A 27,798-nucleotide genomic window follows, 5' to 3' on the forward strand; every position below is an offset into this window, starting at 1 on the left:
CATACACGGTTTGGTAACGATTTTCGGTAAAAACCGAGCCGAACCGAACCGTGCACACCCCTATCCAATAATACAATCTTGTTACGTAATATTCAAAAAAACTACTTAAAATATCTTTCGACGGTCATTTATGATAATGACTTCGTCGTTCGATCAACATTGTATTATTTTTCTTGCGCGTCTATAATAATTCATCATCACAATCACCATCTCGTTGTATCCAAAATAATTTCATTTTAAAGCATTTTTTAAATATTTTGATTTGAAACCTTTTCTATCTCTACACTATATTCTCTAAATTATTATTGCGCTTCTAGCCTTATTTCTGCAATGATGTCTTTTCCGGTTAAGGCATAAGCCACTTGTTAGTCATCGGGATTTGGTTACTTTACTGAAATTCTTTAAATAAATTAATTTTAACTAATTTTTAAATTTTAAATTTATATGTTATTTTACTTCAGTGTTCTAAAAATTCTCAATTTTTAAAAAATCCCCGATTAATCGCCGATTAATCCCCTACAAAGTATCCGACCGATTCGATTTTTGAAATCCGATTTATTTTTACTAATTTTTCTTTATTGCAGTATATATAATTATTTATTAAAATTAAAATACTATATTAATTTAAATATGAATAATTATAGAAATTATGATATAATAAATATATATTTGTTAATAAATAACTAATATAATCATAATAATATATTAAATATAATTTAATATTATAATACATCCGATTTTTACCCCGATTAATCCTTCCGATTAATCCCCGATTTTCAATTAATCCTAAATCGGTAGCTCGACCGATCTTCCCCGATTCCCGATTTTTACAACAATGCTTTACTTAAGAATAAACTCTCTATAATTATATTTTTTCCCTGTCACAAGAATATTACTGTATAGAGGTTTTATTATAAAATAGTATAGTTGCAAAAAAAAAAAATTATTACAAAAATATTTTTAGCCTCCATATTTTTCAAAAATGCTCTAAACTTTTTGTGCTTCAAATTAAATCTTATTTTAAGGAGGATTAAGAGCTATTGTTCCAAGTTTGTTACAACTATGTTATTGGATTCTCCCTTTTTCAATTTTTTCGGAAAAATAAATATTTCTTTATATCTCCAATTAAAATTAAACCATTATTAGTTGTACTCCACCTCTATCCATTAGCATTAAACACTTTTTTTCTTTTTTTCTTTCTGTTCATTAATTTTTTTAGATATGGTATCTAAATTTATTTTCAAGAACATATAATACATGTTACCTTAAGTAACGGTTACTTATCTTTTCAATATTCAAAACAAAACCCCCACTATAAAATAAAATATTAATTAATTAATTTAATTTAATTAGAATAAAATTAAAAAGGCCCAATGGAGCCAATTGATGAAACCCTACCACAATTCATACGCTCCCTCCACATTCACCCCCTTTAAATTGATCACAACTTTTATAAAATCTCGAAACCACAATTATAAATATTAATCACAACCCAAATAAAAATCACTCTTTTTTTTCAAGAAAATTATTGCTTTAAGTGTTTTCATTAATGGGTGGCTGTTTTCTTGGGTGTTTCTTGAGTTCTAAGCGCCGGAAAAAGCACAATTCCGGCAGCCCTCGTCGGAAAGTAAGCTCTTTTCTGATACCCTTTTTCTTGTTTTAGTGAATGATGCAATCTTTTGTTGTTAGTGATGTTAAATTTACTGTCTTTAATGTATGTGATTATTTTATGTTCTTGAAATTTAGTTAAAAATTCAAGATTATTATTTACTGTTTTATGTGTAAATTTATAGTGTTTACTGGGTTTTTTTTGTTTTTGATTTTGTGATTGTAGATAGATGGAGGTAATATTAGTAGTGTTGATCAAGTAGGATGTGCTGCAGAAAAGGGCAGTAATTTAGTTTCGGAATCGAGGTTAGATTTTTGATTTCGTGTGTTTATATGTGTGTGTGTGGAAAATTATAAAATTGTAATGTTGGGATTTTTTGAAGTGATTTATTGGTATTGTTTTTGGAAGAATAATTAAGTTGTGGAAGAGGGCGGTTGCGTTTTGTGAATTGTTTATAATGGTGTGTGAGTTTTTGATGCAGTGAGAAGTGTGTGGAGAAGAAATTGAGCTTGAATAAGCAGAAGAGGGTTAAGTTTGACTCGAATGTTGAGACGTTTGATATTTCTTGTTATGGAAGTACTGATTCACTGGTGGATAGCAACAATGTGGTTGATGATGATGATGATGATGATGATGAGAGGAAGAATGAAGATGGAATTGGTGATTCAAGTGAATCTGTAACTTTTTGTGTGGGTGATTTAAGTAGTTCGGATGTTGGTTCTTACCCTCAGACTCAGAACAATCGGTATCAGAATTTGCGAGATAGTGATGATGAGGCTATAGATTGTGATGATGAGGATGGTGCTGTAGGTGACGTAGAAGATGATTTTGATGACAAGACTGGTGATGAGGGTATGCTATGTGGAGAAGTTTGGTCAGAGGCTATTCCAACTGCATCACTGGAGTCGAGAAAAGACTTGTCATTGACGGGAGTGGATTTGCAAGAGGTGAGCAGTCCTGCCGTTTGTTCTGAACTTTCTGAGAATGTGCCGAGTCCAGTTGGGAATCTTAACCAATGGAAAGCTGTAAATGGGAAGGGGTTGCAGCCATCGAAGCCACGAGAAAAGGAGAATTTGGCTGCAGATGGGGAAGCACCTCGTATATCATGTAGTTCAGGACCAAAAATTAAAGAGTCGTCATTTACTTGCAAGCCTTTGTCCCATCATCAAGCTGAGGATCAGAACAATGAGACAAGTGTCGATTCCAGTCTCTCAAATTGGCTGGTTTCATCTGGAACAAAGACAAGACCAGTTGGGGAAACTGAGTACAATATGTCCCAGGGGTCGCCTCCAGTTAGGAACATAGAAGACAGGCCAATACTAGGTGCATGGACGCATGAGGAGGTCAAACTTTTTTCAGCATCGCCCTCGCCTAGAAAGTCACCAAGACGAAACCCTGATGATATGCCTATTATAGGCACTGTTGGAACCTATTGGAAACATGGGAATGAAGTCGAGGATTGCGGCTCCGCTACTTCTTGTAAAAAGAAGAGTTCATGTTCTCCTACTTCCTATAAAGGCATACCAAACACAACCAGCAAATACAGAGAGGTATATACATTTAGCGACTACTTACGGCTATTTATTCATAGGCATTTGTACTAATTAAGTTCGTTCTTAATTTGCAGGATAAGAAGGTACATTGGCATGCCACCCCTTTTGAGAAAAGATTGGAGAGAGCTCTAGAAGGCGGCAGTGCTGAAGCTTGATTGTTTCTAGCAATTTTTGTGGAATGGTTTTTGAGCCTCTCTTCTATGCATATGTAGTCTATTTAGTCCATATACCCGATACTTATGTTCAAGAATTGTAAGAAAGTTTTTGGGTGAATTTTTTGTTCATATATATTCTATTGGATCTTATTTCGAATCAAGCAACATGTTTGCTATCTGTTTGTGCAATTTTATGAATGTGCTAGAAGTGCATTGTACTGAATGGTGCTAGAACTGCATTGTACTGGCGTATGATCTGACAGTTTATAATGTTTCGAGTTTCTGGGCTCTCTCAAAACTCAGAATCTTATTTGTAGTTTCTGGGCTGTATTCTGTGCACAAGGCTTTATGTCAGCAGTGTCCAGATTTTTTTGGATATTGTTCAATGGATCAACTCTGCATCAGCAGGAATGAGATTCAAGGATAGCTGTTTGATGAGTCAATTATTGTTAACACTTCTTATTATATGTTTTCCACAGGAAGTTGTTCTTTGTTTTAGTTCTGCATATGACTTCACAGGCTAGAGAATATGACAATTGTGTTTGCAAATTGAGAGAAAAGTAATTGAACAACTCAGAGTAAGACAACATTCCACTGTTTTTCTAAGAGTTTCTAAACTCAAGTCCAATAAGTCCTCACCTTATAAGAAATAAATACAAATAAATTTAAGAATAAAATAAATAAGGATTCTCCCAGGTCATGTCTAACATCAGCATTCCTGTCAAGTAGCAGCCAGAATAATCACTAAATTAAGAGTAGTATGTTAACATACTATTTAATATACCATGTGCTCACTAAGCTAATTAGTACTGTAATTACTTATATCATGTTAGGCAGAAAGTTTTCTTTCCCCCCTTTCTTGCCAAGTTGTTAGGCTAAAAGTTGTGTTTACATAAATATATAGGGTCCGTTTGGCTATAACTTATAAGTAACTTATTGACTTATAAGCCCGTAAATACTTATCAAGGACTGTTTATGTACCTAACTTATAAGTCGATTTTCAATTTATAAGCTGATAAGTTGAATGTTAGTAATGACGTACTTTTTCTCAACTTATTTTGATTTTTTGCGTTTTTATTAACTTTAATTTTTAAAAATATATTTTTAAATGTTAATCTAATCTAAAATTCATGAAATAATATGATTATATTTAAAAATTATTTATTTTGATTTATTAAATTAAAAAAATTCTGACTTATAAGTGAAATTATCCAAACACTTATATAAATTATAAGTATTTATTTACATATCACTTATAAGTTACTTATTCATTTTAAGTCATAAATTACTTATTTTAAGATTTTCCAAACGGGCACATAATATCATGTAAATGAAATTTAAGGTTGTAAAACCGGAATTCGGCATTTTTCAAATTCGAGTAATCGGTCGATTTTTCGAGAATTCGTTTCCAAAATCTAAATACTTAACTAAGTATCGACTTAAATCCGAGTCGATTAATCTCCAACTTCCGAGTACTCCCGAGTATTGTTAGAACAGTTATGTGAAGAACATGGAAACACTGGTTTTCCTTTTCAAGTTTATTACAATTTGAAGTTGATTTCAACTAAAGTTGCAAGTGCATTGACAAATAATTACATAGAATACAAATTCTTCCTTTTCTTGTGATTTGATTTTAACATCATAAAAGTAAGTTATCAACTTCATGTAGTGGGTGTTTTCTATTATTTATTCTAGGTACTAGATGCTGTTTATGCCAGCACAATCTAAGCAACAACTTACTTTGGTGCTAAAAGAAATTATAATCACAGTTTCTGCACTTGTGTGCATCTAAATAATAGCCTTTCTGTAATGTGTTTTGTAAGGGAACTGCATTTGTTTATATTAGCAACACCAATTCATATAATATCATATACAGTTGTAATGAAGAGGATTGCTGTTTCTGACCAAATATGTTATAGGCCAAAATGTCAACTCTCCATCTTTTACATAACAGATAATTGCTAGGTTGTCATTAGTTTAATTTATATGAAAATATAATCAAAGTGCATAGCATTAGGTATGATTTATGAATGCCTACAAACTTTTTTTAACATAAAATAAGAGAAAAGTTTGTCCCCCCACCTATGATCATATCATGTTTCATAAGGGTAGATTTTCTACCTTTTCTGTGATCTCTTCTTCCAATTAGCCATTTTGCTATTCCTAACAATGTATATATGTTAGTGCAAGAGGTTTAAACACCACAAAACCTGTAATATGACCTACAGATGGGGACATTTCAGAAACCTTTTGTTGTTCTGATTCATATTCTTTTATTGTCTATATTTCCATTGGATGCAACAGCATCAGCAACAGCAGAAGCACAAGCACTTGTGAAATGGAAGAACAGCTTCTTGTCTTCATCACTCAATTCTTGGTCCCTCTCCAACCTCAGAAACTTTTGTAAATGGACTGGCATTAGCTGCAATACTGCAGGAAGAGTCTCTAAGATCAATCTCCATGATGCAAACATCACCGGGACAGTTGCTCTTTTCAGTTTCACCTCCTTTCCAGATCTCACCCGTCTCGATATCAGCAGCAACCATTTTGATGGTCCACTACCATCTATAACTACAAGTTTCTCCATGATCACTTACTTGGACTTGAGTGGCAATACTTTTGGAGGTGGCATACCACCAGAAATTGGAAATCTGAAAGAGCTCCGATATCTTAGCTTTTACGACAACAATATCAATGGTACCATTCCATACCAAGTTAGCAAACTTCAAAAGTTATGGTACTTGGACCTGGGGTCAAACTACTTGGCTACTCCAGATTGGTCCAAGTTTGCTGATATGCCTCGGCTGACACACCTCAGTTTTTTCTACAATGAGATTGACTTGAAATTCCCGGATTTCATACTTAATTGCAGGAACCTAACTTATCTTGATTTGTCATCAAACCTCCTTACAGGTCCTATACCTGAAACAATCTTCAGCAATCTTGATAACCTTGAATATCTCAATCTTACTGACAATTCATTTCGAGGGGCACTATCAGCAAATATATCCAAGATTTCCAAGCTGAAAGATCTTCGCTTGGGAAGGAATAGATTCTCAGGTTTAATTCCTAATGCTATAAGTTTGCTTCCAAATCTTACAATCCTTGAATTGTATAACAATTCATTTGAAGGATTCATTCCTTCTTCCATTGGTCAACTTATTGAGCTTCAGCAACTTGATCTCCGAATAAATCGCTTGAATTCCACCATCCCTGCTGAGCTTGGCAAGTGTAATAAGCTTACCTACTTAGCTCTAGCTGAGAATTCATTTACTGGGCCACTGCCTTTGTCCCTCTCCAATTTAACCAAGTTATCAGAGCTAGGTGTATCCGAGAATTCCCTTTCTGGTGAGCTCTCTCCTGATTTGATCACTAACTGGACATCATTGACATCGTTGCAGCTTCAAAACAATCACTTAAGGGGACATATTCCTCCCGAGATTGGTAAATTGACAAATCTATCTTACCTTTTCTTGTATGGTAATAAGCTCTCAGGACCAATCCCTTCAGAGATTGGAAACTTGATATATCTGGTGTCATTAGACCTTTCAACTAATCAGCTTACAGGTCCAATCCCACCAACAATTGGAAATCTTGCAAGCATCGGGGTTCTGAATCTCTTTTCCAACAATCTCAGAGGGACTATTCCACCCGAGATAGGAAATTTAACGACTCTGGTAACTCTTGATCTAAACACTAACCAGTTAAATGGAAAGTTGCCCGATACCATTGCTGACCTCCCAAATCTTGAGACACTTTCTCTGTTTACCAACAAATTTTCTGGCACAATCCCGAGTGACCTAGGGAAAAACAATCTCTTCTTGGCTAATGTCAGCTTTTCCAACAACAGCTTCTCTGGGGAATTACCAAAAGGATTATGCAATAGTTTGCTATTCGCTGAATTCACAGTGAATAGAAACAAATTCACCGGGCCTTTGCCAGATTGCCTAAAAAATTGCTCAGGACTAACCAGAGTCCGCCTTGAAAGAAACCAATTCTATGGAAATATCTCAGAAGCATTCGGTGTCCATCCAAACCTTGTTTTCATTTCTCTGAGTGGAAATAAATTTACAGGTGAGCTTTCATCTGAGTGGGGAAAATTTGAAATGCTCACAAATTTACAGATGTCAGGAAACAAGATCTCTGGTCGAATTCCCGCTGAACTAGGCAACTTGACTCGATTGCGTGTTCTGCAGCTGGATTCAAATGAATTAACAGGTGATATACCAAGTGAATTGGGACATATTAGCCGATTGTTCAACCTCAAGTTGAGCACAAATCATTTGACAGGTGAGATCCCTGATAGTATAGGCAACTTAACAATGCTCCAATTTCTTGATTTGTCGACAAATAAATTGGGAGGAAGCATACCAAAAAGTCTTGGAAATTGCGTAAATTTATTGAGCTTGAGCTTAAGCAACAACCGCCTATCAAAAGAGATACCATCTGAACTTGGCAGCCTCTCTCACTTGCAATATGTTTTGGACCTCAGTAACAATACATTTTCTGGAATCATCCCACCTAGCTTAGGAAAGCTATTGTCATTGGAGAATCTCAACCTTTCACATAACATTCTCTCAGGTAGCATTCCTGGTGCACTATCAAGCATGATTAGTTTGCAGTTCATTGACCTTTCTTACAATAACTTGAGTGGACCAATACCTTCTGGAAAAGTGTTTGAGCAGGCACTGGAGAATGCTTATACCGGAAACAAAGGTTTGTGCGGAAATGCAACAGGATTGCCCTCTTGTAGTGGACCAACTACAATTGAGAAGGCACAAAAATCCGGTAACAAGGTTCGTCTAATAGTCATTGTTCCAGCTATCAGCATCTTAGTTTTGGCAATAATCATTGCAGTGTATGTACTTTTCTATAAGAAAGTTAAGCAGCATGATGATGATTCTAGAAGTTCTGATATAACTGACAACTCTGAGTCACTGATTTGGGGAAAAGAAGGAAGATGTACATTCCGGGATATTGTAAAAGCCACTGAAGACTTCGATGAGAAGTATTGCATTGGAAGAGGAGGATTTGGAAGTGTGTATAAGGCTGTTCTACTGACTGGAGAGACTGTAGCTGTCAAAAGACTTGGCATGCCACAGTCTAGTGATGTTCCAGATATCAATCGATGGAGCTTTGAAAATGAGATACGAACACTGACAGAAGTTAGGCACCGGAACATAATTAAGCTCTATGGTTCCTGCTCCAAGATGGGGTGCCTGTACTTGGTTTATGAATATATGGAGAAAGGAAGCCTGGGAAAGTTGCTGTACAGCGAAAACAGGGGCTTTTGAGCTAGACTGGGATACAAGGCTGAGGATCATTCAAGGATTAGGTCATGCACTTTCATACTTGCACCATGATTGTACTCCACCTATAGTGCACAGAGATGTTTCCCCAAATAACATCTTGCTCGAGTCAGATTTAGAACCACGGCTCTCTGATTTTGGCACAGCAAGATTGTTGACCACAGATTCAACTAATTGGACCAGTGTTGCAGGTTCTTATGGCTACATGGCTCCAGGTATATTGCATAAACTATTTAGGCTTGTGTTTTTTTATTATTCTTTCAAGCAGTCATTCTCATGTTATCACTTAACCTTGTGCAGAGCTTGCATTTACTATGCGAGTAACAGAGAAATGTGATGTTTATAGCTTTGGGGTTGTGGCACTGGAACTTATGATGGGAAAGCATCCAGGAGAGTTGATATCTTCTCTATCAACTAAAACAATGGCGGAAAATGATCTAGACTTTAAGGATGTACTAGACCAACGGATTTTGCCTCCTACTGACACATTGGCAGATGAAGTGATGTTTGCAGTTAATGCAGCAGTAGCATGTACACATCCCACACCGGATTCAAGACCTACCATGCGTTTTGTAGCTCAAGAACTGTCTGCTAGAATTCAAACTCGTGAGACCGAGAAATTTGGTCTGATCAAACTAAGTAAATCATCAAGCCAACAGAAAGTAAGCCATGGCATTTTCATAGAAAGTGAGTAATGATGACATCACGATACAGGTTCTCTAGCCCTTGTACCTAAGAAAGCTAGGAGCTTTCGACTTGTGTGCTTTTAACATACCAGCTTTGTGCAATGATCTCCAAATCTCTATTTGTGTGTTCCACATTACATCTATACCAGCATGTACTATGTTGTTTTTGTTGAGAGAAAAGTTTATTATAGGGAATTTTAATATTTTGCAACCCAATTTGCTCTGATTTATTATTCTTTAAAATGAAAATAATCTCGAGAAGCCAAGATCAAATGAATTTTTCTCCCAAATCTCTAGCTTTGGAGGAAAAGATATTATGATGTTGCAGTTAACTTACAAGAATGAGAAAGCATTGTGCAGATATGAATCGGATAAAAGCAAACGAGCATGACATAGACCCAAAAACTAGATAAATACTGAGGTCTTAAGACAATTAGATGAAATTTTCAAGTTTAACTATACTTAGTGATACGAGCCCTCCACAAATCACTAAGAATCTGTCAAAATATTCGAAGAGAAACATCATTTCCAACAAAATTATAAATCATATCAAGCATACCAGTATTTCCTACTCCCGAGAAATTAAATCTAAGCATACACTACATAAGAAGGTCTATTTTAGTAAAAACTCACAAACTATCTTGAGATAAAACCTGGAAAGTTTTTAAAATGTCACTAATAATATGTTATATTATACTCAAAGAACTAAATCTCAATTGATTTCTTTAAGTAAACACAAATCTAGTATGCATGAATGTTGTGTGTTTGCATGTGCAGCCTTATAGTATGCAGGAATGCTGGGTTTACATGTTCTTGATAAATCTAAACTCAACATGAAAGCATACGATATAAATATACAACAAAGAGTAAGGCTAACTGCATAAAATAATATACGTAGGTGAATTTTCTTTTCCCAAAATTAATTCCTTGGAATGTAAGGCTAAATGTAATAGACATGGACAAGATCATGATCTGCTTACAAAGTCAAAAAGATTAAAATTGTATAGCATGATACAAATGCAAACTAGAGGCATGATACAAATGCAAAGTAGAGGTAAGTGCTTAAACCTCAATTTGATTAAATATAATTGTAGTCTAATCCCATTGTCTAAATTTTGGGGTTATTATTACATCTAGTCCATATGCTACCATTTCTTATGGCGTCCTGCATATACATAAACTACATTATCTTGACCACTTTCAATGTTTTCTATTGAATTGCCAAGTACTATTGAATAAAGTAAATCTTACCATATAGATATGCCAGAGCACTTGACCATGGTTATTTGGTGTTGGCAAATCTTGCCTTTTTCCATGGTAAAATGTAAAGTATCTGATCATTTCGCTTTGCAGTAGATACATTTTTGCCTGCACTATGAAACAGCACTGATGTTAGTGCCGAGAGAAATTACATTCAGAATTTATAGTCTGTGTTCTTTTGTATGTCCTATTGTACAGTAAGTGACACTACATGTCATAGCTATAAAATCACGTAAAAATAGCATTCATGATATCTATATGTTCCTAGTGCAAGAAAGATTCCTTCAATTCATGTTCATGATCATTCTTGTAAGACAATAAGGGAGTTATAGAACTTACAAATGGTTAAATGTGAGATGGAAGAACACACCAAAATAAATCTCCCTTCACATGGATAGTTGCTAAATTTAGTTTCACTTCCTGCCCAGATGTCACCCGTGTTGGTATCAGCAGAAACACTTTTAGTGAGCAGAAACTGAACATTAAAAGAGCTCCAGTACCTTTAGTTTTTTCTACAACTATCTCGACATCACATTCCATATCAAAGTTAGAATCTTTTTAAGTTATGGTACTTGGACCTGGGATTGAAATACTAGGAAACTCTAGATTGGTCCAAGATCGCTGGTATGCCTTCTGTGGACACGCCTAAGCTTTTACTACAATGAGATTGACTTCAAATTCCCAGACTGCTTGCTTGGTTGCACTTGCAGGAACCTAACTTATCTTGATGTCTCAATAAACATCTTTACAGACCCCCTACCTGAAGCAATTTCCAGAAATCTGGGTAACCTTGAATATCTCAATAGAACTCATAATTCAAGGGGAATTATCTGCAAGTATAACCAAAATTTTCAAAGCTTAAAGCTCTTCACTCGGGAAGGAATAGATTTTCAGGTCTCGTCCCTGATGCTATGAGTTTGCTTTCTAATTCAGATCCTTGGATTGTGTACATTTTTTATGAAGGAAGAATTCCTTCTTCTATAGGTCAACCAAGGAGCTTCGGCAACTTGATCTTCATAAAAATCGCTCAAGTTCTACCATTCCACCAGAGATTGGCCAATGCAATAAACTTGTATACTTGCCTTTAGCAGAGAACTCAATTTCTGGACCCTTACCTTTGTCCCTTTCCAATTTAACCAAATTATCTGAGCTAGGTTTATCTGAAGATTATCTCTTGGTTAAGTCCTCTCCTTAGTTCATTACCAACTGGACTTAAGTGACATTGTTGCAGCTTCAATACAATCACTTAACATATATCTGTGTGCAGGAAAGTTGATATCGTCTTTATCATGTAGCTCGAAAATGATCTAGACTTTAGTGATGTACTAGAACGACAGATTTCGCCTCCTACTGGCACATTGGCAGAAGTGAACTTTGCTTTTAATACAGCTGTAGCACATTTACATTCCTCGCCTGACTTGCAACCCACCATGGATTTTCTAGCTCAAGAACTGCCTGCTGCTGGTAGAACTCAAACTGGCTGCGAAAACACTGGAGCTTGAAAAAAAATTGAAGTAAATCACAATTGACAATACTCAAGAAAAAAGGACAGGATAAATAAATTCACAAAATTAGCAAGTTAATTTCAATGGCATTGCTAGGCCGAGCTTAGCACTAGTACCTCCGAAGCATGGATTTATTGATTTGCAATGTGCCCCGTTTCACGTTATGGACCTCCTTCATATAAGGATGTTGTAATCTTCATGTACCAGATTCATATGTTCCCAGATTATCACCAAACAAATCTATTTGCTAGATAGAAGCAGCTTTCTAGTATTTAACTGTTAAATTATATTGCTTTAAAGAAAAACTCTGCAGAACAGCTATATTGAACCTGCTACATTACATTGCAAGTTCAAGACTTATTAAGTTTTAATGTAACAAAAAACAAATGACAACTGGACAAGTTCAGTCCAATTCTCTGTCAATTTTATTGCTACTTTATTAGATTCTTTTAACAGGATCATAGAGATTAGAGTCTACTCAGCGATAAATCATCATTGATTCTACAGAGAGAAAGTTTCATGTTAATAAATGACAGTTTCATATTAACTCCCTGCATGCAGATGTTCATGTAAATTCATGAGATGAGGAAAATGAAGAACCTAACATACTACACACCAAACAAAGAAAATAAGAAAACATCACCGAGATATTTATATGAATAAATGATTGATACTAAAAAGGAAGCTACGCATATGTCTAATAATAAAGCAAGAGCAAACAATAGGCTGCTATCAGTCTTTATGCTCTTCACCCTTGGAAATTATCGAACATGGTACACAAATATGGAAATCAAAACTGAGAACTTGATTATCACTCAAAAATGAAAAGTCGCATGCTCTTGACCATGACACTTAACTAAAATGAAGAGGACAAAAGTTAGGAGCCCCCAGACAGGTTCTCAAACATTGGTAGGAGTATACGGAAATCAAAACCGAAAACTTGCTTATCACTCAAAAATGAAAATACGAATCCCCTTGATCATGACAACTTGACTAAGATGATGAGGACATGAGTTTGGATCCCAGACCGTCCAGAATTAACTTTTTACTTAGAGCCTCGTACATATCAATTTTCTCTTTTCAATTCTAAAGAGATATGAATAGAATAGAATTTAGTCGATAAGTATAACAGGATTTGCTGGTTGGACAGTACAACTCCCAGCAACATTAGCCCCAAGATCCTCAGAGGTTTCAATTTCAGGTGCCTTCTGTGCATCTTTTAATACCGTATCGACGTCATCTGGAGAATCCCTTGTTACCTGATGGTGCAGCTGTGTTGTTTTTAGCTCAACCTGGGCGGGGTTGTTTTCAATTGCTACAGTTGACTGTGCAGATGGGTTGTCAGTTCCAGATACTTGCTGCTTTTCAAACATCATCTGCAGGCATCGTCCTTGCTCTTCTAGCCGCAGCTGCAAATTTTTCTGAATCTGAAAGGACAAAGTCTAGAGATTTCAACATAAAAGGATGATTTCTATAATAATGGACATTAACTTTTTACAATTTTCAGAGGATAAAAGCCACTAAAACAAGAGGTGAGGTCACGATCCTGGTTGTAACTAAAATAAACTTCTGTGTAAGAATATGAAATAAGACCTCAAGCTGTTCATGCAATTTCTTTTGAAGTTCCATTTGCATCCGCAGTGTTTCCGTGATCACAGTATCCCTGATTAAACAGCAGAGGAATAGGTAATAAATTTAAATGGACCTGTCAACTCACGTAGGCCATCAACAGGTTGAAACAAAACAAATTATATGTTTTTTACATGGATATCAAATATGTATACTCCATTTGACAAAATTGTCAGAAGTATAACTCTAATCCAAAAAGTCCCAGTAAAGGAACAATTTTAACATCTAAAGGGATTGCACATTGCAGGGGTTAGTTCATATAATACTGTTATAGGCCTAGATTTTACATCAAACCTTCAGCACCTTAAGGTGACAATATTAGATAAAGCGGGAAATACAAGGAACAAAAATGGCAAACAGAATACATATTAATGCAGAATTTTCTGTAGTTAGGGATATAAATTTGAATCAAGTACTCTTCAAGAAATAATACAAATTGAACATGCAATATTTGACTTGATTCCAACCAAAGCATAAGTAATTTCAATAACCAGGAATAAGTTAGGAGGCACGCTTTCTTGGCATTTCTTTGGTGGTGAGTGGTGACAGTAGTGTTAGGCTGTTAGCATAAGACAGTGAGACACCACCATGGGTGCCGTCTTCATCATTCAAATATTGAAAATATTCGAGCATGAAACTTCAGCCAAAAATGTTCAGGTTCTGGGATTAAATATGCTTCAATATAATTAAACTTACTTTTTTGAGTCATGAGATGACAAGAATCCTGCAAGATTCTGGTTTTTGTCTGAAGACCCTGTTTTTAAGGAAGAAAAGAGGGGAATCCCAATATGAGCGATGCTTCTAAACAAATATTGATTAACTGCAATTAAGTCTAAAACTCAAAATGATCTGGGTCTAGTTACCTTCTAATGCCTCAGGTCTGTATCTTGCTGTTCGATATTTCTGCAATTTACAAATATTTTCAAAACTGAGAGATGTATAATTTACTTTACATGATATCGGAACAAAGAATCAACAACACACCTGCAAATGGCTTTTCACATGATAAATGGTCAAACCTTCGACCTTCATTTGCTTCAGCACACCCTTGGGAGTAGCTCCTGTGATTTAGATTAGAAAGTCAGTTATAGTAATCATATGTATTGCAGCATAAAACACAGCAAGAGGAAGATAGTACTTTCGCTTCCACCAAGCTTGTTGACCGCTTCTACAAAGGTTTCATGCAATTCTGATGTCCAGCGCATGCGTGACTTGGTTGATGTACTACTTGATGAGGATAATTGCTTACCACTAGTGGATATTTCTGAAGATGCAAGGAGAAGCTGATGATGCACTTTTGATTGCTGGAGTGCTTGGAGCTGTTGATATCCTTGTGAATGCTGATGAACTTGGGGTTGCTGCAAAGTGTGACCCATAGACGGTGCATTTCGTCTTTCTTCAGATACATGGTGAAGCTGTTCATGCATTTGTGGTTGCTGGAGCGCTAGGGACTGCTGATGTACTTGAAGCTGTTGCACTGTGTAAGTCATAGATTGTGTGGTGCAAATTTCTTTAAATGCAGGGGAACACTGCTCATGTACTTGTGGCTGCTGGAATGCAGGGGGTTGCTGATATACATGTGAATGCTGAGATACCGGAGGCTGCTGCTGCACCTGGGGTGGCTGCACAGGGTGATCCATAGATAACGTAGGAACGTGATATGGTAACTGAGGTTAAAAAAAAGTATAATTATTTACTACTTACAAAAATTATCAATAACTTGATAAATATATTTTCTTTCATGAAACCTGACCTGCAGCTCTGAATTTATACAACCATTATTTTCACTGTGATCCCAATTTGAAGTCAGAGCATCCTCGTTCAGCAATTGATCTAACAAACTACTGGACATACTACAATCCTCAGATAGCCCTTCAAAACTGCTAATATCTCCACCCTCTGTACAATTATTTCCTTCAGCCGTCATAGGATAGTCAACAAAATCAGGAAGCATATGTGAGCACCAGGAGTTGTTTTCCATAGTATAGCGACTTGATGATGAAGAATGCAGTACTCCAGGTACAGGGTTACAAGAACTATTTCCTATAACTGATGTCTGAGAAATGAAAGGACCCCTTTCTAAATGCTTTTCATGGGGCGAGGCACTGGAAAAATGAAGATCCTTGGAGATTTCAGCAGATGTATCTTGTACTAGCAGAGATGTTTTAGCATTTGCTGTCTGAGAAATGGAACGGGACTTCTGTGAATGCTTTTCATGGGCTGAGGCATAGGAGAAATGACAATCTTTAGAGAATCCAGAGAATATGTGACCAACAGCTCCATGATTATATGAAAAAGGTGTAACTTCGGAAAGACTTGAAATAAGTTCCCTTTCCGTGGAATCTGCTTGATTGTTCAGCAACTTTGGAGATATCTCTTCTTGGAAGGTGGAACGAGAAGGTTGATACGAATATGGAACTCCAATAGTTTCATGGTTACTAGGTTGCCTAGCACCTGATCTCTGGAAAGATAAAACAGGTTGTGCATCCATTATGACCACTCTTGAGATGATAGAATTGTAGCAATCAGCAGGTATTAATTAGCCAACTGTTGTCAAAGCACCTCTAGGCAATGTTTGCTACCTACAATAAAAGGTTGTAGATGTCATGGTGAACATAGATAATGACAACGATATATCAAATATCGTATCCAAATAAATTAATTTCCAACGATGCAATCTACTGCAACTATAATAGTTCCTAACATCACACAATTCTCTTAAATTTTCTAGTTCTCCGACCTATAGTTGATGCGCCAGGACATACTATTTCTCTTAAACTACTGCATGTTACAGCCTTATTACACTACTACCAGGGATAACAAATGTCACACACAGCTCGGCATATTTGAAATCATATACTCCACCAAACTTTGTGTGCCTATGCACTCAACCACAAGCATCAAAAGGCTAGCGGTGTAAAACAAGAACAGTACTTGACAAACAGTTCTCAATATTTTCAATCCATTACTAACCATATCAAATATTTGATATTGTAAAAGTACATCATTCAGACTTGCAACAGTTTAAATTCCCTCTCTCCCTCCCCTCTCTCTCCCTATCCCTCCCCCCTCCCTCCCTCTCTCTCTCTCCCCTTATCTCTCCCTCCCCCTATCTCTCCCTCATCTCTCTCTCTCTCTCTCTCTCTCTCTCTCCCTCTCTCTCCCTCCCCTATCTCTCCCTCATCTCTCTCTCCCTCCCCTATCTCTCCCTCATCTCTCTCTGTCCCTCCCTCCCCCTATCTCTCCCTCATCTCTCTCTCTCCCTCCCCCCCCCCCCTCTCTCTCCTATATACAAACACAAGACTCTAACCAAAAACCAATCCAAATCAGATAGCAAAAACTAGAATTCTTGTACAGAGCATAAACAGTAGCAAACACATAACAAACACTAACAAATCAAACCAAAAAGAAAAAGAAGTACCTTAAAAGCATCAAAACGCAAAAATAAAACAATGGTCATTGAGAATGAGTAGTTCAATAGTACATACCAAAAAGTGAAAATAAACAAAGTAGCATAAAAACTGAATATGCGAAGGACAGGCATCAGGGTTTGAGTCCCCAAATTCAAATTCTATGTTGCAACGTTATATTATATAGTTGTTGTTGTACTTATGTCATTGCCCGACTCTGTTTTAGACACGCGGAGTCAGGCTGAGGCTGACATATGGAGATTGTAGTTGTCGCAATCCAAACATGGCACACAAAAACATAGGACTCTCAGAGGATATACTACTTGGTAATTATATTTTTGGAAAATCTTGTAATAAAAGTAAGGATTTTTTCATAAATACCAAATTGCATAAAATATTTGCAAAAATACGGATAAATCTCGTATGCAACCACTATATACAACCGTTGTAACTTCATATGCAACTCACGTTCGTATTTTTGTAAATATTTTGCTAAAAATGGTATTTTTGGTAAATTCCCAAAAGTATCTATATTATTTCAAGGATTAATAAGTTATAACAATATGAATCGGAAAAATTAAATCAAATGAGCTGGATAAATTATTCAAAGAAAATATTTTTCAGGAATATATTAAAGCATATTGGTTGGATATATATATATATATACAAAATGTACTAAATTATAAATTTTATGATAAAAATTAGTAAGGAGAATTTTTTTAATAAGGTAACATCAATTATAATATTAGTTTTTAAATAAATATCCCATTATATAAATATAAAAAAAATGTTCCGAAATATACTTAGGACAGTTACATGAATACGCAGAATATTTTATTGATAAAATTAGAAATTTTTTAATCAATTTGTGTACTTACAGATATACCCATCGTGCATTAACATTGAAAAACATGGGTACTCCTCTAACTTAGGTGAGTACGTACTTAGCAACATTAAACTCAATATTTTATTTTACAAATTTTTAAAAAAATTCAATAAATCACAAATCGTTATCTCCATCGACTTTTGAAATATAACAATTTTCAATGGTTGTGTTCCGATTTCTAAAATATGGTAACGTAATTGACCGCAAATATTAATTAAATAACTGATTTTACAGGTTTAAACAACAACCGGTTTTACTACTGTAGTACTAGTATATAAAATGTAATTTTAATTCAAAGTTAACTACTAAATGATATGTCCTCCAAAATCAATGCACTATATTTAGCAGATTAGATTGTTACTTTAACTATGCGTGTGTAAGAATTTACGTATTGTGTATGATTTTTTCAGAGAATAAGCAGCAATATTTAAGTATTTAGGGGCTAAAAATAAGGTATTGAATACTTATTTAGCAAAAAAAAGAAGGTATAGGACAACGTATGACGTCAGCTGAATATCAGATATTTTGCACTTCAGAAGTATGATCCCCTCATTTTCGGAATGTACACATTGTCCTTTATGCTTATCTCGTATGAATATATTTGGTGAACATATACTCTTCATTGTAAAAAAATAATTAGATTTTAAGTATGATCTTGACATGATCAAAGATGTGTTATATAATATTTTTTGGAGAGTAAAGATTCCGGTTAAGAAAGAGGCGTCAATAAATTTTGTTACCACTCCAAAAAAAATTAGATCGACTCTTATACCGACTGAGCTGAAATGTAGGGAGACATACTTGTCTTGTTTTACAGGAATTTTTCGATTTAGTAATTTTGGTAATAGGATGTTTATAATTAATTAGACGACAACTAAAGTTGTTGAAATAAAAGTTTTTATACTATTTTGCTCTGAGCCTCTGATTCTAATATACTCCTATTTGAATTTCTAGCTTTTGATGCATTTTTGTTTTCGAAAAAGTACAAAAATCAAAAATCGTGAAAAAAATGTAATAACAGCGTAAGTTGATTCATAATAATAATAATATAAAAAATCAAACATTAAACCCCGATCAAACTATCGCCGTCACTCAATCTCCACCGTTACAAAGCTCCATCTTCTCCGGCGACTCCTCCGTCACCGATGTCTCAACCACCGCCCGGTCTAACCGACTGCTTAAACCTCCTAAAAGCCGACCGCGACGAACAAAAACTCGCCGGCCTTCTCCTCGTCACCAAATTCATCAACAACGATGACGTCACCTCAATCTCCTCCATCTACGACGCCGTCGGAGACGTATTCCTCACGCGCCTCCTCAATACAGGTCTCGGAAAAGGTAAATTAGTTAAATCTGGACTCGATAATCGTGATGCTTATTTACAACTTGCTGTTACTTTACTTGCTTCGTTTTGTCGTGTTCCGGTAATCGCTGCTTCGAATGAGATGTTGTCGAAATTGAATTTGATTTTCGAGGTTTTATCGAGGAATTTGTGTTTGTGTGTTGAGGAATGTTGTGAATTTATGTTATTGGTAGTTAGTGGAAATTGTGATGGAGTTAGGGTTTTTGTCGAGAGCGGAGGGATTAATTTGTTAGCGTCGAGAATTGAGACGTTTAATGATGATTCGCGTGTAATTGAGATTGTTATTAGGCTTGTTGAGTTGGTTGTGAGTGGATATGATGTTGAGGTTTTGTTTAGTAAGTACGCGGATGAGATGGCGGTGATTGTTGGTAGTGTAGGTAGGCAGTTTGCGGTTTTGCATAGTAATGTGAAATTTGAGGCGCTTCATTTGTTGTCTGCGATTTTGGGAAATAAGTATGGGGGACCTGTTTGTGATGCTTTGAGGGTGAGGAAGAGTGATGTGTGGTCGGATTATGTGCGTGTTGGTGTTGTGGCGATTTTGCAGAATCGTGTGGCGCCTGTGGAAAAGCTTCACGCGCTTATTGTGGCTGAGGCTGTTGTGGGAATAGTTGGTAAGGAATGGTTTTTTGGGCGGATGAATTTGCCTGGTGTGGAAGGGGCTGTTGTGCCGGGTGATAGGTGTGTGTTGCTTGTTTTGGAGTCGTCTAGGATTGAGATTGCTGTTCTTCTCAATGATTTAGCTTATTTGAAATTTGAAGCTTCTACAAGTTCATCGAGTGTTGTTGCTGATGTTGTTTCGAAGGAAAGGAATCTTTGTGTAGCGTTTTCGTTGGTAGAAAGTATTGTGAAAATGATTGCAAGTGTTGCTGAAGATGAAGGTGATGTTATTAGCGAGAGCACTTTTATTAAGATCATAAATGGGCTTAATGAGACGACTGGTGTCATCCTTGAGTATATACAAGATGCTAAGGTTCATGGACAAAGAAAAGGAGATGATCTTCTTGCGTCAGTGCGGGTTATTGGGAGTTATCTTGCAGAAACGCCCAATGCGTGCAAGGAAAAGGTTACAGCGCTTTTGGATTTTATGCTCTCGATTGAAGGTGAAGACGAGCAAGGCCCTTTTCAGGCTATCTGCTTTTTGCTTCCTTTGCTATGTCAAATAACAATGGAAGTCAATGGTTGTCTTGTTGTAGCTTCTTCTGGATCACATAAAGCTGTTGTAAGATGTCTCATTAAGCTGATTAATCTTAGTGGTGATAATGTTAATGACGGTAGTTTGGTATATCTGGCTTGTGATACGCTTATGAATGTTTTACTAAAGAGAGAAGATGTTTCGATTACTTTTGATGGTGCTGATGTAGCGGAACTCTTGGAAGCATTGGTTTACTGGACAGGCAATACTGGTGACAAACCTATTATAATGATGGCTGCTAGTATAGCTGCCTTGCTTTTAGACTTCATATCTGAGGACACTCTTCGAAGACAATCAGGATTTGATAGTGGCAAGCTGGCTGGTCTCTGTCAACTCTTCAAGAGAAGTTTGACTCTTTGTGACGAGGATCAGTCTGGAGAAGCTGAAGCAGATCTCTATGAGATTGTTATTTCAGGATATTCTCGCTGGTCTGAGCGTTTTCCCGACATCAAGGCAGCTGTTGAAAGATAAAAATGCCTCCAGTGTACTTTGTTCAGATTTTGAGGAAGACTGTTGGATGAAATTGACTGATGAGCTACCTTATGATAATAAATGAACTTGGATAGGAAGCATCTAAGTTCGATGTGAACTTGATGATATGAGTTCGTATTTTTGAACATTGTTCACAGGTATGTTGAATTCCTTAGTAATGTTAGCAGCTAATATGTATTCATTGTTAAAGTGTGTTTTTTGTATGCTCGTTTGTCAATTTTAAACTCTGGAGGATGATTTGGAATTAAAGAACTAATTTCACTTTTCAGACCTATAATTAAAGTAACTGTATCAAAAAAGCGCTGTTTTTACTACAGATATGTTGCCTGGTTTTCATGAAATAAATTTTTTATTTCATGAAAACCAGGTAACATAAAGGAGATAATCCAGTAAAGTTAAGGAACAGGCTCCTCCTTAAACTTAAACTGCTACCAGTGTCACAATAATCGCAAAAACACATTAATAAAACCAGGCTGCTACACCTTGAAATTTTAGTACAAATGAGCTAACAATCCAATTCTTTCTAACTGCATTTTTGAACAGACTGCAGCTAAACAATCTCTCTCGCTTCGCATTTGATTTCCTCCAGACATGCAGTGGCTGTCTTAGCTTTTCCTCCATGTGCTCAACTATTTCGTTCCAACCAAATAGCATGTATAGCAATTGCATAAGAACACGTTGTGGAAACATGCTATGCACCTTCAGCATCCGAACTACATAAATCACATAAAGGGTTGTGACAGTCGCACCAAATTTACCATTCGATCTTTTGTCGTGAGCCTGTTTTTAGACGCTAACCAAAGCATGGAGAAGATTTTACCGCCATTGGATGCCAGATAGCTTTCAACCAAGGTGGTGCTGCAGCTGATTCACGGATAGCGTTCCAGATGTAACTTTCAAGTTTGGTTGGCCTGACCAAGTGATCTCATCTGCAGATGAGATGGTTACAGTTCGAAGCTGTCTCAGGTCTATGGACCGTCTGCAGATGAGATTGTTATAGTTTGAAGCTGTCTCAGGTCTATGGACCGTACGTGATCGGTATCTGGACCCGAATCTGGACCGATCCGGTTTTTGTGGATCTCTACCCCAGATTCTGGGGTGCTCTACCTGCTACCTTGAATGAGTTACGCTTTGCCATCGAATGAGATTGATAATTTTCAATACTCCCGCACATTAAGATTTATAACACACCAATATATATAGTTGATAATGATCATTGAATAATTTATATTAAAAATCATGAACTTTTAGACATTTTTACTCTTGGTATTCCTGTCTAATTATTTGGAAGCCATTCTATTATGGCCAGATTTGGGAGGCAAATTAAATCCGAGTGACAATGTTTAATAGCAAAAAGATTGCTGCAACTGCAAGTACCTTTTCTCTACTCAATGATTCTCCTTTGCAAAATAAACTAAAATTGCTTCAGAAAAAACAAAAATGAGATTATAAATCCATAACCAAAAAAAAGGCAGTGATGATTCTTACAGAACACATTAAAGTTAAAGCACAAAAATCCAGACTAATAACCATGGCAACTAATCTAAAACTTCAAAGTGCAATCACACGATAGCATTAGCAGCACTTGCAATCCTCGGCCAAAGATCAGCACACTCTTTCCCAATTGGACCCGTAATAGCAGATCCTACAATCATAGAACAAACCCATAAATTTTATCAACAAAAACCAGTATGTTTGGCCAACCTTTTTCATACTAAACTATCCATGTTTTAGAAAGATCAGATGTAAAAAAAAACATGCATGCATACTATGGCATTTTATGATCCTCCAAAATTTACGTAATCTGAACATATATAGAAAAATGAACACCAAACAGCAATGAGTGAACATGCAAATTATTCATACACCAGTGTCTTGGATCAACAATATTTAAAACAAAAACATAATTTAACTGTATTGGATGAAAAATATACAAAGATAAACTCCTTGCACTATGAGAGGATATGCAGCTACATATAAATATAATTACACAATAATTTTGGAATTAATTTTGGGATATAATTACGCATTAACTTGACCTCATTACAAAAGACAGTTTGCTCTCAAGATGTTTTCTCATCAAAAGATTTAACAAAATACCCTATAAAAATATAACTACAACCAAATTATGTTCTCCTGACAAAAGGACGCCAAATTATGTTCTGAATACTTAGGAGACCCTTGGTAAAACATTTTCTAACAAACTTCTTCACTTCATAATTATAATAGTTATGTGTGATTATTTTATTTCAAATATTTACAACTCTATGGTCCAGCTAATAGTAAGATAATTAAATATTGGTTATAAATACGGTTTAAGATCCTAGACCTAAGGGGTTTGATAAAAATAAAAGCTGCTAATCTTTAATGGAATTCAATACAAAAAACTATGTAAATCCAACATAGAACATATTCTAAAATATTAAAGCTTATGCCTGTGCACCTTTAGATGGACCAAAAATAATGTCTCGTCAAATAGCTTCACTTGTAACACTGCACTTGCAATTTAGTTTAAACTCTAAACTAATAGTCGGAAACAATCTATCTATTACATAGGCTTTTGTCAAGTGGTCTAAAGTTGCATTACAATACTGACATTAGGAATTCAATAAAATTCATTAGCTTTACCCTAGCAGATTCCTTACCTCATGTGAGTCGTAATGCTAAATATTCAAGACACATTAACATTGTAGCCATATATATACTCAACAATACATTAAATTGTTGCATATGCTAGTTTGTTACACCATCTTATTTTAAGAATAATTTACAAGTAAATTAAGGTCTCTATGTGGAGACATCAAAAGAAGTTTACTAGGTCTTACATATTTTATAGTTTATTGGATAACAGGCTAAATAATGTCCTAGATAAATGATTAGTATCTACTTCATAGTTATCACTCTTGAACATCTACATTTGCTTTTTAAAGTGTTTACCTTTAGTCACTTTACAACGGTTCAACCAGTCACATAAAATAATTTACAACTCTTGACCATCTACACCTACTTCTTTAGTTATCATTCAGAAAAATGCATAGAGCATTAAGCATGGAAATAGCTCAACAAATCAAAAACTAAGCATATGAAAGAAGTTTCCATATTAAAATAAGGTGACAAATCATTTATCAATTTAAAAGAGTTTAGAAACGTAAAGCTGACAATTATAAAAAAAACTACAGCATACCTTTCATTTCCCCCTTCGGATTCACAATGACGCCCGCATTATCTGCAAAGACACAGAAAATAATCAACCACCGCCAAATAAGCTAATCGTAAGATCTATAAAAAAGCAACTCCACCAAAGAAATACGGGTCTAAACGTCAATGATGTTGGCACCATAGTTCTTATATATTGGCTTCGTTAATTTATCTTCCTTTGCATGACATGACCAATAACAATGGACTACTGGTTGCAGTTTAAAATTTTTAAAGCACCCCCATATAAAATTGTAAGGTGTTCTTACAAATAAAACAGCGTACATGTACCAGCAGACAGGTAACACAATGACATATAAGAGCATCATGCTGTTATAAACTGGTTTAGCTTAATTTATGCTTCTTGATAAATAAGACCACCAATGGCATAATACATGATGGTCACTTTCGATTTTAAGAAGCAACACAAAAGACCAGCAATATGTTAAAGCTCAAATTCCAAAATAATCGGTTAAGTTATTTTAAATTCAAATTACAAAAACAAAAAACAGGGTACATGTACCAGCAGACAGGTAACACAATGACATAATAGAAACATCATGCTGTTATAAACTGGTTTAGCTTACTTTATGCTTCCTATCATATAAGACCACCAATAACATGATAGTACACGATGGTCACTTCGAACTTAAAGGAGCAACACAAAAAAATAAGTAGCAAACTGTAGAACCTCGAATTGCAGAAAAGATAAGCATTGCAGTTACATTAATTTAAAAAATGACCCCAATGAAAATCAAACCAGATAATAATAATTATAATTAATAAAACATGTAGACAAAATTTAAGTACGCATTACAAATTCATCAAAAGAAAGACAAGACCAAATTCACCACAAACAAAGCCATACGCAACATGAACATTTACATTTCCGAGCTAAAAAGCCCTAATTATACAAAACCTCAAACTACACACAGCATTGAATAACAAAAACATATACACACCTAATCAAACAGAAAACAGGTTTAAAACAACAAAATCCACCTCACCGAAAGCGCGTTAAAATGATTACACTTTCAAAGTACATAATTCAATTTACAAAATTCCATACATCCCAAACTACCAAAACAAGCTCAATTTACACAAACAAAACAAAACACCATCAACACGAGAACCCGAAAAAAATTATACCTTCGAAGTACATGAAAACGCCATCCTTTCGACGCCACGGCTTCCGTTGTCTAACAATAACAGCAGGCATGACTTTCTTTCTCAAATCAGGCTTTCCTTTCTTAACAGTAGCCATCACCATATCACCAACACAAGCTGAAGGCAATCGATTAAGCCTTCCTTTAATTCCTTTCACTGAAATGATGTACAGATTCTTCGCTCCGGTATTGTCGGCGCAATTGACGGTGGCGGCGACGGGGAGACCGAGCGACATTCGGAACTTGTTGCCAGCGGAGCCTCCGCGACCTGGAAAATGAGAGAATTAGGTTAGATTGGGGGAGAGGGATGAGAAAGATTGGGTTTTTAGGTGGGGAGATTAGCGTACCTCGCTTCGACATCGCGATTGATCAAATCTCTCTCGATCTCTCCACTCTTTCTCGATCTCTCTGGGATGCGCTGTTGAAGAGGCGAGAGAGATTTATAAATGGAGTGATTGGGGTTGTGGTTTAGGGTTTTGGGGGATGCTTGTAACGACGTCGTTCCCTTCCGTTTTTAATAGTGTTTTCTTTTTATTTTTTAAAATTATTATTTTCTTTAACTAACGAAAAAAAATATTTTTGTTAAAATATTTGAATAAATATAAAGTGATTGTCAAAGCGTATCGAGGAAGTCTCTCAAATCTTACCGAGGAAGACTTCTAAAGCTTATCGAGGAAGACCTGTAAAGTTTATCAAGAAAGACTTGTAAAATTTATTGAGGAATTTTTGTAATACTTAATGAAGAAGATTTAAATTACTTAGTAAACTTTGTAAACCAACTATTATAAATAGCTCATTTAACTAATGAAATGAAACACAACTTTATCTCCATCTTCTATTATCATATACTTCCTCTACATTAAACATAACTAATATTTTCAATTCAAGGTTTATAACACGTTATCAGCACGAGTCTCTGCCAACTAAAGCTTTATTCTCGAAAGAGTTACGACTTATTCTGACCCACGAGTTCCTATCAACTAAAACTATTTCATAAAAGAGGTACGTTTTCTTTTCCTCATTTTATTCTAAATATCATTACATATTTATGTTACTGATTGAAATCTATAAAGATGTCTATGCCGTCAAATAATACTATAAATATGGTTTTGCCGTCAAGTAATACTACTATAAAGACGGCGCTGCCGTCAAGTAATAATCAAAAGTTTATGGTCGGCTATGCCGTCGTAACTTTTGTATAAAGTTATTATTTCAACTTGTCTGTTTAAATATTATGTGACATATTATATCTTATTTAAAATCTATTCAGAATGACGAATTTTGCAAAATTAGAGTTTGTTGTCTTGGATGTTTCGAGAATAATTATTTGTCATGGGTGCTTGATGCGGAATTACACCTTAGTGCTAATGGCCTAAAATATACTATTCACGAAAAAAATCTCAATTGTTGAACAAAATGCAAAAGCGATTATCTTTCTTAGGCATCACATCCACGAAGATCTAAAATCTGAATACCTCACTATCAAAAATCCACTCACCATTTGGAATAATCTCAAGGATAGATTTGATCACCAGAAACTTGTTCACTTGCCATCTGCCTGATATGACTGGATTAATTTGAGGTTACAAGATTTCAAATCTGTAGCTGAATATAATTCTGCTATTTTCAAGATAAGCTCAAAATTAATTTTATGTGGTGAAAATATTATTGATGCTGAGATGATTGAAAAAACCCTTTCAACCTTTCACCCCAACACTATGATCTTTGCTCAACAATATAGGGAGCGTAATTTTCAGAAATATGGCGAGCTGATATCTCTCCTTCTTGTGGCTGAAAAGAATAATGAGTTGCTACTGAAAAATCATCAGATACGTCCCACAGGCTCTGCCCAGTTACCTGAAGTACATAACACGTCATTCCTGAAGAATGAACGTGGGAAAGGGCATAGAGGAGGTCACATCCACGAAGATCTAAAATCTGAATACCTCACTATCAAAAATCCACTCACCCTTTGGAATAATCTCAAGGATAGATTTGATCACCAAAAACTTGTTCACTTGCCATCTGCCCGATATGACTGGAATAATTTGAAGTTACAAGATTTCAAATCTGTAGCTGAATATAATTCTGCTATTTTCAAGATAAGCTCAAAATTAATTTTATGTGGTGAAAATATTATTGATGCTGAGATGATTGAAAAGACCCTTTCAACCTTTCACCCCAACACTATGATCCTGGCTCAACAATATAGGGAGCGTAATTTTCAGAAATATGGCGAGCTGGTATCTCTCCTTCTTGTGGTTGAAAAGAAGAATGAGTTGCTACTGAAAAATCATCAGATACGTCCCACAGGCTCTGTCCAGTTACCTGAAGTACATAACACGTCATTCCTGAAGAATGAACGTGGGAAAGGGCATAGAGGAGGTC

At 35.7% G+C, this 27,798-nt stretch overlaps 4 protein-coding genes, 2 non-coding genes and 1 pseudogene across 7 annotated transcripts; 3 read left to right on the forward strand and 4 right to left on the reverse strand.

The window, feature by feature from the left end:
- Positions 1-1,399: 1,399 nt before the first annotated feature.
- Positions 1,400-3,763, forward strand: LOC141682609 (uncharacterized). The gene is made up of 4 exons (XM_074487297.1): positions 1,400-1,627; positions 1,835-1,914; positions 2,091-3,159; positions 3,237-3,763. The coding sequence occupies exons 1-4, from the start codon at positions 1,550-1,552 to the stop codon at positions 3,315-3,317; spliced, it is 1,308 nt and encodes a 435-aa protein (XP_074343398.1). The 5' UTR covers positions 1,400-1,549; the 3' UTR covers positions 3,318-3,763.
- A 1,641-nt stretch (positions 3,764-5,404) lies between these two features.
- On the forward strand, positions 5,405-9,582 carry LOC141683142 (uncharacterized; annotated as a pseudogene).
- A 3,181-nt stretch (positions 9,583-12,763) lies between these two features.
- LOC141686568 (uncharacterized) lies at positions 12,764-18,006 on the reverse strand. Its single transcript, XM_074491592.1, has 9 exons — positions 18,003-18,006; positions 17,195-17,277; positions 15,460-16,167; positions 14,845-15,373; positions 14,691-14,767; positions 14,570-14,609; positions 14,403-14,460; positions 13,671-13,740; positions 12,764-13,504 (listed from the first exon to the last, which is right to left on the reverse strand). The coding sequence occupies exons 1-9, from the start codon at positions 18,004-18,006 to the stop codon at positions 13,190-13,192; spliced, it is 1,884 nt and encodes a 627-aa protein (XP_074347693.1). The 3' UTR covers positions 12,764-13,189.
- Positions 18,007-18,969: 963 nt separating this feature from the next.
- Positions 18,970-22,377, forward strand: LOC141682514 (uncharacterized). 2 transcript variants are annotated; one of them, XR_012559805.1, is made up of 2 exons: positions 18,970-21,186; positions 21,593-22,377. XR_012559805.1 is itself a non-coding variant. In XM_074487206.1 (1 exon), exon 1 carries the CDS (start codon positions 19,148-19,150, stop codon positions 21,026-21,028), a length of 1,881 nt encoding a protein of 626 aa, XP_074343307.1. In that variant the 5' UTR covers positions 18,970-19,147; the 3' UTR covers positions 21,029-21,317. The 2 variants fall into 2 exon arrangements, 1 of the variants encoding a protein (XP_074343307.1); XM_074487206.1 differs by lacking the exon at positions 21,593-22,377 and having other exon boundaries at positions 18,970-21,317.
- Positions 22,378-22,473: 96 nt separating this feature from the next.
- On the reverse strand, positions 22,474-25,908 carry LOC141682515 (large ribosomal subunit protein uL14). Its single transcript, XM_074487207.1, has 4 exons — positions 25,758-25,908; positions 25,394-25,678; positions 24,234-24,275; positions 22,474-22,694 (listed from the first exon to the last, which is right to left on the reverse strand). Exons 1-4 carry the CDS (start codon positions 25,768-25,770, stop codon positions 22,612-22,614), a joined length of 423 nt encoding a protein of 140 aa, XP_074343308.1. The 5' UTR covers positions 25,771-25,908; the 3' UTR covers positions 22,474-22,611.
- Positions 24,528-24,670, reverse strand: LOC141688271 (small nucleolar RNA snoR137). Its single transcript, XR_012561727.1, has one exon. It is a non-coding gene; the product is annotated as a small nucleolar RNA snoR137 (small nucleolar RNA).
- On the reverse strand, positions 24,760-24,906 carry LOC141688272 (small nucleolar RNA snoR137). The gene has a single exon (XR_012561728.1). It is a non-coding gene; the product is annotated as a small nucleolar RNA snoR137 (small nucleolar RNA).
- Positions 25,909-27,798: the final 1,890 nt, after the last annotated feature.

Source organism: Apium graveolens, chromosome 9 (genome assembly GCF_009905375.1).
Source record: "Apium graveolens cultivar Ventura chromosome 9, ASM990537v1, whole genome shotgun sequence".
Taxonomy (NCBI): domain Eukaryota; kingdom Viridiplantae; phylum Streptophyta; class Magnoliopsida; order Apiales; family Apiaceae; genus Apium; species Apium graveolens.

What these genes read in the sequence shown, in the direction of transcription:
- LOC141682609 (XM_074487297.1), top strand. Translation starts at nt 1,550, where the DNA reads ATGGGTGGCTGTTTTCTTGGGTGTTTCTTGAGTTCTAAGCGCCGGAAA. An exon ending in AATTTAGTTTCGGAATCGAG is followed by an intron (nt 1,915 to 2,090) that starts GTTAGATTTTTG and finishes TTTTTGATGCAG; the next exon opens with TGAGAAGTGTGTGGAGAAGA. An exon ending in CAACCAGCAAATACAGAGAG is followed by an intron (nt 3,160 to 3,236) that starts GTATATACATTT and finishes CTTAATTTGCAG; the next exon opens with GATAAGAAGGTACATTGGCA.
- LOC141686568 (XM_074491592.1), bottom strand. An exon ending in CAAGCTTGGTGGAAGCGAAA is followed by an intron (nt 14,768 to 14,844) that starts GTACTATCTTCC and finishes TCTAAATCACAG; the next exon opens with GAGCTACTCCCAAGGGTGTG. An exon ending in AATTGCATGAACAGCTTGAG is followed by an intron (nt 13,505 to 13,670) that starts GTCTTATTTCAT and finishes TTGTCCTTTCAG; the next exon opens with ATTCAGAAAAATTTGCAGCT.
- LOC141682515 (XM_074487207.1), bottom strand. An exon ending in CGTTTTCATGTACTTCGAAG is followed by an intron (nt 24,276 to 25,393) that starts GTATAATTTTTT and finishes GTGTCTTTGCAG; the next exon opens with ATAATGCGGGCGTCATTGTG. An exon ending in TCCGAAGGGGGAAATGAAAG is followed by an intron (nt 22,695 to 24,233) that starts GTATGCTGTAGT and finishes CTATGATTGTAG; the next exon opens with GATCTGCTATTACGGGTCCA.
- LOC141682514 (XM_074487206.1), top strand. Translation starts at nt 19,148, where the DNA reads ATGTCTCAACCACCGCCCGGTCTAACCGACTGCTTAAACCTCCTAAAA.